This window comes from Onychostoma macrolepis, chromosome 14, assembly GCF_012432095.1.
Source record: "Onychostoma macrolepis isolate SWU-2019 chromosome 14, ASM1243209v1, whole genome shotgun sequence".
Lineage (NCBI taxonomy): Eukaryota > Metazoa > Chordata > Actinopteri > Cypriniformes > Cyprinidae > Onychostoma > Onychostoma macrolepis.
In genome coordinates this window covers 30,849,297-30,861,897 of record NC_081168.1, presented here as the reverse complement: position 1 = coordinate 30,861,897, position 12,601 = coordinate 30,849,297, and the positions used below count along the sequence as shown (strand labels likewise).

Here is a 12,601-nt window from a genome sequence, read left to right as displayed (position 1 = left end):
CTGTGTGTTCGTAAGAAACAAATCCATCATCAAGATGAGTCCATAATAGGAGTCCATAATCCATAATAACGCTTCCTCCAGTGAAAAGTGCTTGATCTGTGCAGACTTCTCTCCTGATTCAGACCAGACCACTTTGAGAAAGCAATGGTATGAATAGAAGAATTGTGTTTTAGCCGCAAGCAATGGTCTGAAGTTTAAAACGTCTTGATGGATTTGTCTCAGCTTTTGTCTTCAGATGTTAACTGATGGACTGGAGTGGTGTGGTGTTTTTATCAGCTGTTTGGACTCATTCTGACGGCACCCATTCACTGCAGAGCATCCATTGCTGAGACACTGATGCAGAGACACATTTCTACAAACCTGATGAAGAAACACACTCATCTAATCTTGGAAGGTCTGAGATTGAGCACATTTTCAGCAAATGTTTATTTTTGGGTGAACTATTTCTTTAATAGTATTATTTTGAAAATGTGTGTGATTTTCTACTTTTTTATGTAGATCAAATCAAGTTTTGGTCCGATTTCTATCATAATTCAGCACTGATTCCAAATGGAATCAAACGATTTGAAATATGTTTTTGTAGAGAAACTGTGTAGTTTTTCCAGTAGGAAAGTGCTTAAGCAATTTAAGTGAAAAGAGGGTTCTCTCCGTTTCCTTTATTAAAAGTATGACAGAACTTATATAGGCGTTTATTTAGGATTTTGCATCAGTAACGTTACCTGAAGGTTATTCGCCACAAGATGGCGCTGCTAGTAGAGTCATTGCCTCACTAAGCAGAAAAATATACTTCAACTGCAATATTTAATATAATAAGTTGTCTCTCTTGTCCTCCAGAAACACGTCCACTGCTTTCACAATACTGTTAGTTTCCGTTTATAAGAATTCTCTCTCACTTCACGCTCGGTTACCGTTACTTCACTGGTTCGTCCAATCACAAGGCAGAAGCGCTGCGCGTTTATCCAATCAGAATACAGTAGTGAGAGATTGAGCCAATCAGAGCGAGCGGATTACATCTGTGCTGTTGTGCAACGGGCTGTATTTAAAGCAGCTGCCCACCTTGAGCAGCACAGAGATTGAGTCCAGCATATCTAGTGTACTACAGTTACGAGGCCAGCGCCAGGTGAGGCTCTTTAAATACACACACTCATATGTTTATTTAATCTGAGAAAGAGATTCCGCAGTACTATACCGATTATTGTGAATGCTGTTTCAGATACTAATAACGCAGTCTAAATAAAGACGGGCGTTTCTCTTTAAAAGTGCGCAGGAACATTTTACAATTGCAAAATTGATCAAATATGCGTTTACATTTCATTCTACATTTAATACGTATAGTAATATGGAGGGAAATATCAAATCAGGACAGCATATGTTTGTGCACACCTGTCAATGCAGTATGCGGTGTGTGTGTGTGTGCGCGCGCGCTTGTAGTGTACTTGATTAACGTACTAGTTTGTGGCGTCGAGCCGTCTGCGGTGTGATAAGGTGTGTGTCTGTGGCTTTGGTTTGCGCAGTCTGTCATTAATTCTTGTGGCGCATTAATGCGCTATACACCGTTAGAAGAATCCAGATGCGGCAAAACGTCGATTGGAACGTTTCAAAAATTCAAATGTTTCAAGTTTTTGTCAAGTGTTGCAAAATCCCAGAGATTTGGCGCGAGTCTTGGGTGTGGTGACGACGTGAGGAAAATATCGTGATCATATAAAACATTGCTTCATGCGGTGATCATGTGCACACTGCCCTACTAAGATCATTTCTTTATTTTAATTTTATTTTTATATTTGTGCGTGCATAATATTGCTCTAATATTCTTTGCAAGGGAGACTAACACTGTAGACTATGTGTCATGTGAGAAAAACCTTCAACAGGCTACATGAATAGCTTGATTTGCAAAACTAAAATGTTTTCAAAGTTACTGTGTTCACTTATTTCTCTCTCTCTCTCTTTTTTTAATGAGATCTGATATTAAGTTGCCAGAAAAAAAGTGAATATGATCTGGCCCTTGAAACTATTCAAGTTATTTAGTCTTATTAAGTGAAGACTTGAATAAAACAGTTAATTCAGAATATTGTGTGTTGCTTAAAACCAAAGACAATGTGGCAGCATAAAGCAGGCTTACTTTAGGGATAAACTGTCTGTTTACTTGATAGCGGCTGCGCTGGGTGATTTTGTGAAATGACTTCCTCTTGTTGTGCAGATCTCTCTGTAACTTCAGCGTTACGCTGACTTTATCTGTTAAACACACAAGCATCCTCGTGGTTTCTGCAAATAAGCAAAAAGCAAGGAAAACCACCCATTTGAGTAGAGTGTAATTTTAGGCCGGTGATATTACTGTAGCTCTGGCTGATAAGAGCTTACATAAACACACCTGAGGACAAGGGTGTGTCGACGTGTCCATACACAGACGCCAAAACTTCAGCTCACACCTTTGAGGAAACGGGTCTTGGGTGGTTAAACGCACTTCTGCTTTTCAGAATGTGGTTTAACCACGATCGAGATGCCGTTGCATGCTTTGCCACACACCTCTGTGAGAAAGATTCGAACAGCTGAAGAATCACAAATACCGTCCAAACACACATTTGGATTGACCGTTGTTGCATTGGACTGCCAATAAGTCGATTGATTTGATTCACAAATAGTTTGATTTAGGACGATACAAAGCAAACGTTGCATGCAGAGAAGGACGCTGCCATTAACATTCAATGACTTGAATTCTCACAGACTCTCCAAAATGAGCGACAACCCAGTTAAAGAAGAAGTGCAGAAGTTCGACAAGAAATGCCTAAAGAAGACGAACACGGCGGAGAAGAACACTCTGCCCACTAAAGAAGGTGAGCGGGTTTGGCAGCCTCTCCCTCGTGATTCATTGTTCACAGCTCACCCTTGCTCAGTCTTGTCTTGTTCTGATCTGACACGGCAAAGCAAACACACACACACACACAAACACACACACACAATTAATTCTACACATACTTCAGAGATAAGACCGTCTGCCTTCTTCACCCGCGGCAGAGTTAAAACAAAGGAACGGATCGCTAAGAAAGCTAGTTATGGATTGTAAGCTTCATTAAGGAATATTATATTATTACATAATATTGATGTAACACTCCTCCTTACAGGTTTAAAATGTAACTGCAGGGAATGAGATCAGATCCAGGCACGCTCCAGTACATATGATTTATCTGTTTGTTTTCTTCAAGCATTGCTTTTAATATTTAAATTCAGCAGAGTTATTATAGTTAACTAAAACTGAACCGAGAAAAAGACTTGGAATTAAATAAACGCTAACTGAAATAAAATAAAATATGTAAAAAAACGTATTCCAGCTATTTGCCAAAGCAACATTTCTCCTTTTAATTTAGTTTAACTTTATGTACTTAACTAAAACTTAAGTAAAAATTCATAAAATCTATATAGACACATATATATATATATAAAACACATAAAATACAAAAGATGTAACAATAATAATAATTTAAAAAACATATATTTTTTTACATTAGTTTTTGATCATGTGTGTGTTTTGTTGCTGTAGGTGCTGGTCTTAATTTTTTTCTGGTGTGTTAGTAGATGTTGTAATGTTGTCTGTAAATATGTGTAATAATTATTGTATTGTTCAGGTCTGCTGTAGTAGCGTGTACTCTGTAAATAGACTGCAGTGGGAAACATTCAAATGGTTTCCACAGTTTTTTAGTTTTTTTTTTGTTTTTGACAAAGTCGTCTTTTGTTTTTCTCGTGCAGTGGAGACAGTATTTACATCTCAATTTGCATGTATAGTTTCCTCAAAGGAAAAATAAATAAATAAATAAATACATAAACAGGGAAATACCTGGCATTGTAATGATAATGTAAAGTGCTCTAATATAACTCGTGCTCTCTAGCCTTGAGTTCTGGAGGACTGCAGCTAAGTTTTTAATATAAGAGCTATTTCTAACGTGAATGTGCAAAACATCTTGTTATACTGCTTCATATTGCAGTCTGGTGTTTGCTATCATATTATTTAAATTTCTTATCATAATCACAAACACACTGGTTTGTAGCAAAAAAAATTTGTTATTCTAATGAATCGTAACTCTCGCGCATTCGCAGAAAATAGTGTTGAAAAATAAGTTTGATAAACATTAGCTCTCAAAATTTCAATTACTTAAAGCACTTCAAGGAATTATCTTGCATTATTAAACGGATAGTTCCAGTCCTTGATTCTGATTGGTTGAGCCAAGTTCGACGCTTTTGTACCTTTGTTTACGTCTGTGTGTTGCTCGGCAACCACACCGTTTCTGAGGAACTACATTTGTTTGGCGGAAGAACAGTGTTTTTATTAATATCATTACATTATTATTTTGTGAAATCTTGCTAAGTATATGGAATAACCGTTTTATAACGCAATAAGCCCCGTGAAGCAGTGGTTTACAGTGAATTGATAACAGCTGAGGGGGTCCGCTTCTAGCCCGTAATGAGAGGGGAGCAGCTCTGCTTGAACCCTGTTTCTCTTGATTCTCTCACGCTTTCACAGACATCGAGCAGGAGAAGAAGGCTGGAGATGGAGGCAAATGAATGCAAGCCGTGCCGCTCTCCTCCCGGACCCCTGCTCCGCTCCTGCATATCCCTAATCATTCATTTTAAAACCGTGTGAACTGCAGAATCATGTATGTAATTGGAACCGTGGATATTTTCGATCTTCTGATCATGTGTGATTTCGAGAGGAGATGATGATGCTGTGGCAGTTAAAGAGCACACTTCTGTATCTGTCATCACCAGCCAATGGCTGCTCGCTTCAGTCTGCTGCCATTCTGTGCTGGCTGTTCTTCAAATAACATGTGAGATGATATTTTTGTTTAATAAATGAGAATAAAAATGTCTCAACTGTGTCCGGATGTTTTTAAACCAGTGCTTTATGAAAAGTAATCTTTGTAGTTGTTTTGTGGAAAGTAATTATTTTTAGTGTACAGTACAGTAGAAGCATTATAATTCAAATGTTTTTTAATGACATCTCTTCTGGGCTGCATTCATGTGCTGAGTAATATTGAGAAATATTATTGCAATGAAAAATAGCTGTTTTCTATGTGAATATCAGTGACAAAACGTCATTGATTGCTGTTGAATTTTCAGCCTTCAGATATCATATCACAGTTTCCACAAAAATATTCAGCTGTTTTCAACATTGATAATAATCAGAAATGTTTCTCGAGCAGCAAATCAGCGAATCAGAATGATTTCTGAAGATCATGTGACACTGAAGACTGCAGTAATGATGCTGAAAATACAGCTGCGCATCACAGGAATAAATTACAGTTTAACACATATGCATATAGAAAACAGTTATTTGAAGCTGTAATACTATTTCTCAATATTACTGTATTATTGAGCACATTGAGCGGAAGAGATGTCATTAAAAATATAACTTTTGTTGAGTAGTGTAGATGTTGTTCACCACTCACTGGACGGAGTGAAGGTTAGTATATTAGTATTAATACAAATATATTTACCACATCGACATAATACTTCAGAACAAAATCCACAAAGGATCTATAAGTAAAGAATAAATAATCAAACTTAAAAATGTCCAACACACAAAATGCAAAATGCCTCGCATCTCTTTCAAAACTAAGCACTGCATTCAAAATATCACAAAAGCAAACATTTGCAAACATAATATTAATTCCTGTTAGATTTGTGTGTGTGCAAAAGGTGTTTTATGAAACTGAAAACTGAGTCAAAGGCTGAGAATCAGTGTATGTTTTGCAGATCTGGTGTGTGCTTCGGCTGTTTGAGTGACAGCTTTCAGAAACTGTGTGACAAGTAAAGATTTTGTTTGTAAGCAGTTGAAAAAAAACTAGCCTATTATTATAGCCTTTCCTAGTTAAAGGAGATTTGTCGGTTACACTTGACTTTGATAGTCCACTTTAGACATTAAACTAACTATAAGTAACTTTGTCAAGTAGTTGCTAGTGTTACTGTGTTATTTCGCAGCTTCACTACTGAACTCTTGCCAAAGGAGCGAGGGAGCTCTCACTGATAACTCTACGGTCTGTAAGTCATTATCAGGCAGAAATGCTTGTGTTTGGTTGATTATACAGGTGGCAACCTATTGCAGCCCGCAGGGGAAACATATTGTGACACTAATCTGCATATTCAAATGTTCCAGATATTCCCTCTACAGGAACCCGCACGCGTCTGAGCAGCAGAGCTCATCACACAACACACTGAGAGACGGAGAAAGCTAACTTTGAGTAACTAGTGAAGACATTTGGCTTCATCAGACAGGAATGTGTCTGACAGACGAGTGTGGTCATGTCTGAAGAGAGCAGGATTTCTGTCCTATTAGATGCATGGGTTTTGCATTCGCCTAAAACATTATGTTTCACCTAATATTCATGGTGCAGGGTGAACTACACGCTTAACTTTAACACTTTGTTTTAAACGTTATCTAATCTTTGAACAATAGTGGTGATGCATGATTTAGCAAACACAATTAATTACAGGCAGGAGCGTAGCAACAAAAGTTGGGCCCCGGTCACAGAACCAAGGGGGTGGACCCTCACAACACAACACCTCATCAATCATATTACCTTTACTCAGTTCCACTATTACCGCCGTCTGACGCCCCTGATTACAGGCAGCACTGATGTGTGAAACATGAATCTAGTGGGAAAAGGTTTTTAAAAAAAATTTAATTTAGTATGATTTATTCACCATTTTCCTCATGGAGATCCAAAAATATCCCACAAAATCAAACATTTCTGGTGTTACTATCCTTGTGGGGACATTTTGTCGCCACACACACTCTCTCTCTCTCTCTCTCTCACACACACACACACGTTTGTTTTTGTGAAAAGTGGGTTCGTCCCATAGGCGTAATGGTTGTTATACTGTACAAACTGTATGTGCTATTGCCCTACACCAACCCTACACCTAAACCTACCCCTTACAGGAGACTGTCTGCTATTTCAGATTTTAAATACACTCCATTCTGTGTGATTTATAAGCGTTTTGAAAAGTGGGGACATGGAGTAATGTCCTGAAAAGTCACCTTCTCCTTGTAATACCTGACATACCCTTGTCATTATACACATTTATGTCCTCATTTGTCACAAAACACTCACACACACACACACACACACTCTCTCTCTCTCTCACACACTCTCTCTCTCTGTCACACACACACAATCTCTCTCTCACACACACACACACACACACACACAATCTCTCTCTCTCTCACACACACACACACACACACACACACACAATCTCTCTCTCTCACACACACACACACACACACACACACCCTAATAAACCCACATTGCGTCAGAGAACAGTCTGTGTCTGATGGCATGTTTGCAGATTTTCTAAACATATTACAGGTCATTTTATTTAATTTATGCCTAACTTTACTGTACTTTGATTCAGAATTTTCCATTGATTTCTCATTATGCTTGTGTCTCATTTGACTTCCTTGAATTTTGCGGCCTGTTTCTGCGGAGTCTGAAGCCGATCGTGACACACGAGTCTCTACATGTTTACTGCTCCTGCAGCGTTCAGCGTGACTGATTTTCTCAGACTCTGATTATGCCACATCATCATTAATAATGCATATTGTTCACTATATGGGATTGTAACCAAAGGTGACACCAGTATTTGGACACTTAAATCACACATTAAAATACCTGATTGCATGTACAGCGGGTAAAATAAGTATTGAACACGTTACCATTTTTCTCAGTTAATATATTTTTGACTTATATATATTTTTGAATTTTCACCAGATGTCGATAACAGCCCAAGTAATTCATACATACAAAGAAAACAAAACAAATAATTTCAGAAACTAAGATATGTGTAATAACATGGAATGAAACAGGGGAAAAGTATTGAGCTACTGAAATGTATTGAACACTAAGACCAGCCCTTGTTTTCAGTGTGTGTGTGTGTGTGTGTGTGTGTGTGTAATGAATAGCCAGAAGTGTAATTAGGAAGCTGCTGGGTGCAGCGAGGAAGTTCAGTCTAATTTTGTTATGTCCTGACCTGTTATTGACTTATGATTGGGTGATTTAACCCTATAAACCTGATGTATCATATTTGATACACAAATGTAACCCTAGACCACAAAACCAATCATAAGGGTAAATTTGTCATAATTCATCTGAAAGCTGAATAAATAATCTTTCCATTGATTTCTCATTATGCTTGTGTCTCATTTGACTTCCTTGAATTTTGCGGCCTGTTTCTGCGGAGTCTGAAGCTGATCGTGACACACGAGTCTCTACATGTTTACTGCTCCTGCAGCGTTCAGCGTGACTGATTTTCTCAGACTCTGATTATGCCACATCATCATTAATAATGCATATTGTTCACTATATGGGATTGTAACCAAAGGTGACACCAGTATTTGGACACTTAAATCACACATTAAAATACCTGATTGCATGTACAGCGGGTAAAATAAGTATTGAACACGTTACCATTTTTCTCAGTTAATATATTTTTGAATTTTCACCAGATGTCGATAACAGCCCAAGTAATTCATACATACAAAGAAAACAAAACAAATAATTTCAGAAACTAAGATATGTGTAATAACATGGAATGAAACAGGGGGAAAAGTATTGAGCTACTGAAATGTATTGAACACTAAGTACGGAAGGCTTTGTTGGTAACGAGCGCTTCAGGACGCTCCTGCAGCAGAAACTAGCAGCATGCGTTGCTCAGCTGTGAGTCTGTCTTCAGATCTTGAAGGATCTGTGGGTCTCTTCTCTGAACTCTGACCTTTAGTTCTTATTTTCTATTGGATTGAAGTCAGATGATTGTCTGGCCGTTCTAGCAGCTTTATTGTCTTTCTCTGAAAGCCGTCGAGAGTTTGCTTCTGTGTTTGGGATCATCTTCATCATCCTGGTTCTGTAGCTGCTGGGACTGAAGCTAATATTCATTTCCACTGACGAGGGGCAGGATTGCTTTAATTACTGATAGATTTCTGATGGTGTCTTGGCTTTCCATGCCTTCTTGCACCTGCCTTTCTTCATGTGTTCAATACTTTTCCTCTGTGTCTTTCCACTTTATCACACAGAACTTCATTTCTGAACTTATTTTTGTTTTCTCTGTATGTATGGATTGCTTGGGTTATTAGCAACATCTGGTGAAAATTTCAAGTCAACGGCAGCTTTAGAAATATATTTACTGGGAATAATGGTGACGTGTTCAATACTTATTTTACCCGCTGTATAAAAATGAGACTTTAAAAAGTTTGGTTTTGTGCTGTTATGCACATAATAAGAGGGGTTTGAAACACAATCAAGATTGATTGTGTAACATTTAGTGGAATTTTTTTTTTTTTTAAATGCATTTAACTAACAATACACACTTGAAGACTCAGACCAGCCCTTGTTTTCAGTGTGTGTGTGTGTGTGTGTAATGAATAGCCAGAAGTGTAATTAGGAAGCTGCTGGGTGCAGCGAGGAAGTTCAGTCTAATTTTGTTATGTCCTGACCTGTTATTGACTTATGATTGGGTGATTTAACCCTATAAACCTGATGTATCATATTTGATACACAAATGTGACCCTAGACCACAAAACCAATCATAAGGGTAAATTTGTCATAATTCATCTGAAAGCTGAATAAATAATCTTTCCATTGATGTATGGTTTGTTAGGATCGGACAATATTTGGCTGAGAGACAACTATTTGAAAATCTGGAATCTGAGGGTAAATATTGAGAAAATCACCTTTAAAGTTGTTCAAATGAAGTTCTTAGCAATGCATATTACTAATCAAAAATTAAGTTTTGATATATTTACGGTAGGAAATTTACAAAATCTCTTCATGGAACATGATCTTTACTTAATATCCTAATGATTTTTGGCATAAAAGAAAAATCAATAATTTTGACCCATACTGTCACGGTGCACACAGCAGGGAGGAACGAGGAACACGCAGACGAGGAGTAACGTCAAAATAATAGTCTTTAATGACGACATCAGGGCAAGACAAGGCAAGGCTGACACAGACAGGAACACCGGGGAGTAACGAGCAGACCAGACCAAAACTAACTAAACAAGCAGGAACTAAATACACATGACAATCACAGATAATTAGACACACCTGAACTGAATAAACTGATAATCACACAGAACAAGGACAGGAACATGACCAAATAAGGAAACAAGAGGCGGGAACACATGACACACTTGACAGAGGACTGACACATACAGTGTATTGTTGGCTACAAATATACCCCAGCGACGTGAGACTGGTTTTGTGCTGCAGGGTCACAAATGTCTAAGGCCTTTCTGAAAAACACACACAATCTCCTCCATGTCTTCTGTCATCTGATCGATAGTTTTTTATCCAGTCAAAGCTCTTTCAGCTCTTATCTTACACCTTTAACCCTGTGATTATTCAGGTAGATTAAGGACAGTCGAATCCAGCCTAAACCACGAAGCACTCACCGCCCGCAGCTTGAAGTTCTTCAGGAATGATGTAGAAGACTCTCTCGTGGTTGTTCTTGTTTGAGGCTCAGTTTTTAAAAGTAAAGTCTCACGGGAGGCAATAGTAACAATACAATCTCTTATTTTATTAGTTACAATACAAAGCAGTTAATGCAAAAATAAAACAAAATCAGCTCTACAATCAAACGCTCAACAGCAATATTGGAGATGCTTAATGCAGGCAGTATCTGAAGAGTGGCTTATTCCTCAGACTTTTTATACTACTTTTAGGGAAACTCCAATTCAATCTCAGTCTCTGTGACTCATGTCCGGCTGCCGGATGTCCTTCCGTCTTTCCCACTCTGTCATCTTTAATCACTCTTCTCCTTCATTGCTGTAGTAGGCTATTGTCTGTTTTACCTCCGTGTGTGGTTGTAAACCTTCTCTTCACCCCTGTGTGCCCTCTTAGTAACCTCTGTGGTTAGTTGCAAACATTACGGTTTCACACCTGTTCTACAGTATAAACACGGGAAGTCATGCACATTTATCTAAGCTCTACATCAATATCATTTAAAGCATTTTAGGTAGTTTCATATTCAAGCATATATGGCATCAACTCAAAAGCAAGCAAATTAAAATATCATTGAAACAAGTGAATAGCAATATCAATATCCATATCCAAAACAAGTTGTACAAGCGTCCAGCTTCAGCTGCTGCTTCAGTGTCTTTCTGCGGTCACATCTTGACTGATTTTTATCAAGTAAATGTCAGAATAACTGTAGTAATATTTCCAGATGAACACTTACTGGACTGAAGCAGCTCAGCTTTGGATGATTCTCCATCAATCTTTTTTTTTTTTTCAATGAATGAATGCGTTTATATGAACGAATGAATGAGAAGAAAATCAGTGCGTCTCAAATCTGATCAAATCAAAGCATTTGTTTCCAGAAGCTTTACTCTCACTGTTCCTCGGCGGAGGAATGATCTTCATCTCACATCTTCTGAGGAGCGTTTATTTCTTCGTCTATATGTTTGAATCATTTCAATCTCATCTGACTAAGACATATTATTGGAGATATAGAGTGATCACGGATATTTAGATCATTTTATGCCAGCAGCCACTGTTATAAAGATCTGATGGATTTACATTACAAGCATCAGAATTTCATCTCACTTTTTGTCCATATAAATATCAGCATCTGCATATATTTGCTCATTTTGGGTTTCTGAATGAATCTGGTGTTTTTGGTCTTCTCCTTGAGAGCTATTCTCTTATATAACATACTATATGAGCCCGATGTATCAAATATGATACCCAATAAAAACACGTATGCAAGCTTTCTTGTCTAAAGGTTCACTAAACCATCATAAAATAATAATAATAATAATATTCTAACTATTATTTCACATGTCAGGGTTAATAAATAAATGCCTACTCTCATTCATTGTAATTCAGCCTTCAGGTCCTTCAAGTGTTTTACTCTGTGAGAAATAATGCCTGCATTTAGCTATTTCACTGGCATCGGTTCAGAAAAAAAGGACACTTGGCAATACAGGTGATACAGTTCACAAAATGACACTTCCTTTCATTTTTGACCTGTGTATGCAAATATTCTGTATGCATAAACCTACTACATGTGTGAGAAAGCACCCTGTATAACTACACTCTTGGGGCGGTACCTTTACAAAGTACACTTTTATGTACAAAGGTGTACCTTTTGAAAAGGTGCCGCCCTGGTGACCTCATAGCTTTTTTTCTGAGAGAGGACACTGCATGAGCTAGTTTCCCACAATGCAGTGCATTTCTTGTTAATTTTTTTTTTTTTTTTCTCCCAAAATGATATAACCGGGTAAGATCATGTGAGAAAAATGTAGCACACTATTGCTGAGTTTATTGTTGCATAATAGTTGTGCTGTTTCACTTTCTATTATCGAAGTAAGCAGTAGCCAGTATGCATCGTATACTGTGCAATATTCAGTAACTGAGCACTAGTATTGTTTACTAGTACTCCGGTCTACAGCACATGAACTGAGGAAGTTTGTGTCGTGCCTCCATCTACTGGACAGAGCGCGCTACTGCAGCCTTCCGAGCGACGTCATCCAGCAGGCGGAGCTACATCTCCATATATGTTCCGTGGCGTTACTGCAGTGGGCGGGACTTCGCGTCCGATTGGCTCAACT

General features: G+C 38.0%; 1 protein-coding gene across 1 annotated transcript; it reads left to right on the top strand.

The window, feature by feature from the left end:
* Window positions 1–1,005: 1,005 nt before the first annotated feature.
* tmsb1 (thymosin beta 1) lies at window positions 1,006–4,858 on the top strand. The gene is made up of 3 exons (XM_058797661.1): window positions 1,006–1,120; window positions 2,722–2,831; window positions 4,514–4,858. Exons 2-3 carry the CDS (start codon window positions 2,732–2,734, stop codon window positions 4,552–4,554), a joined length of 141 nt encoding a protein of 46 aa, XP_058653644.1. The 5' UTR covers window positions 1,006–1,120; window positions 2,722–2,731; the 3' UTR covers window positions 4,555–4,858.
* The last annotated feature ends 7,743 nt before the right edge of the window (window positions 4,859–12,601 follow it).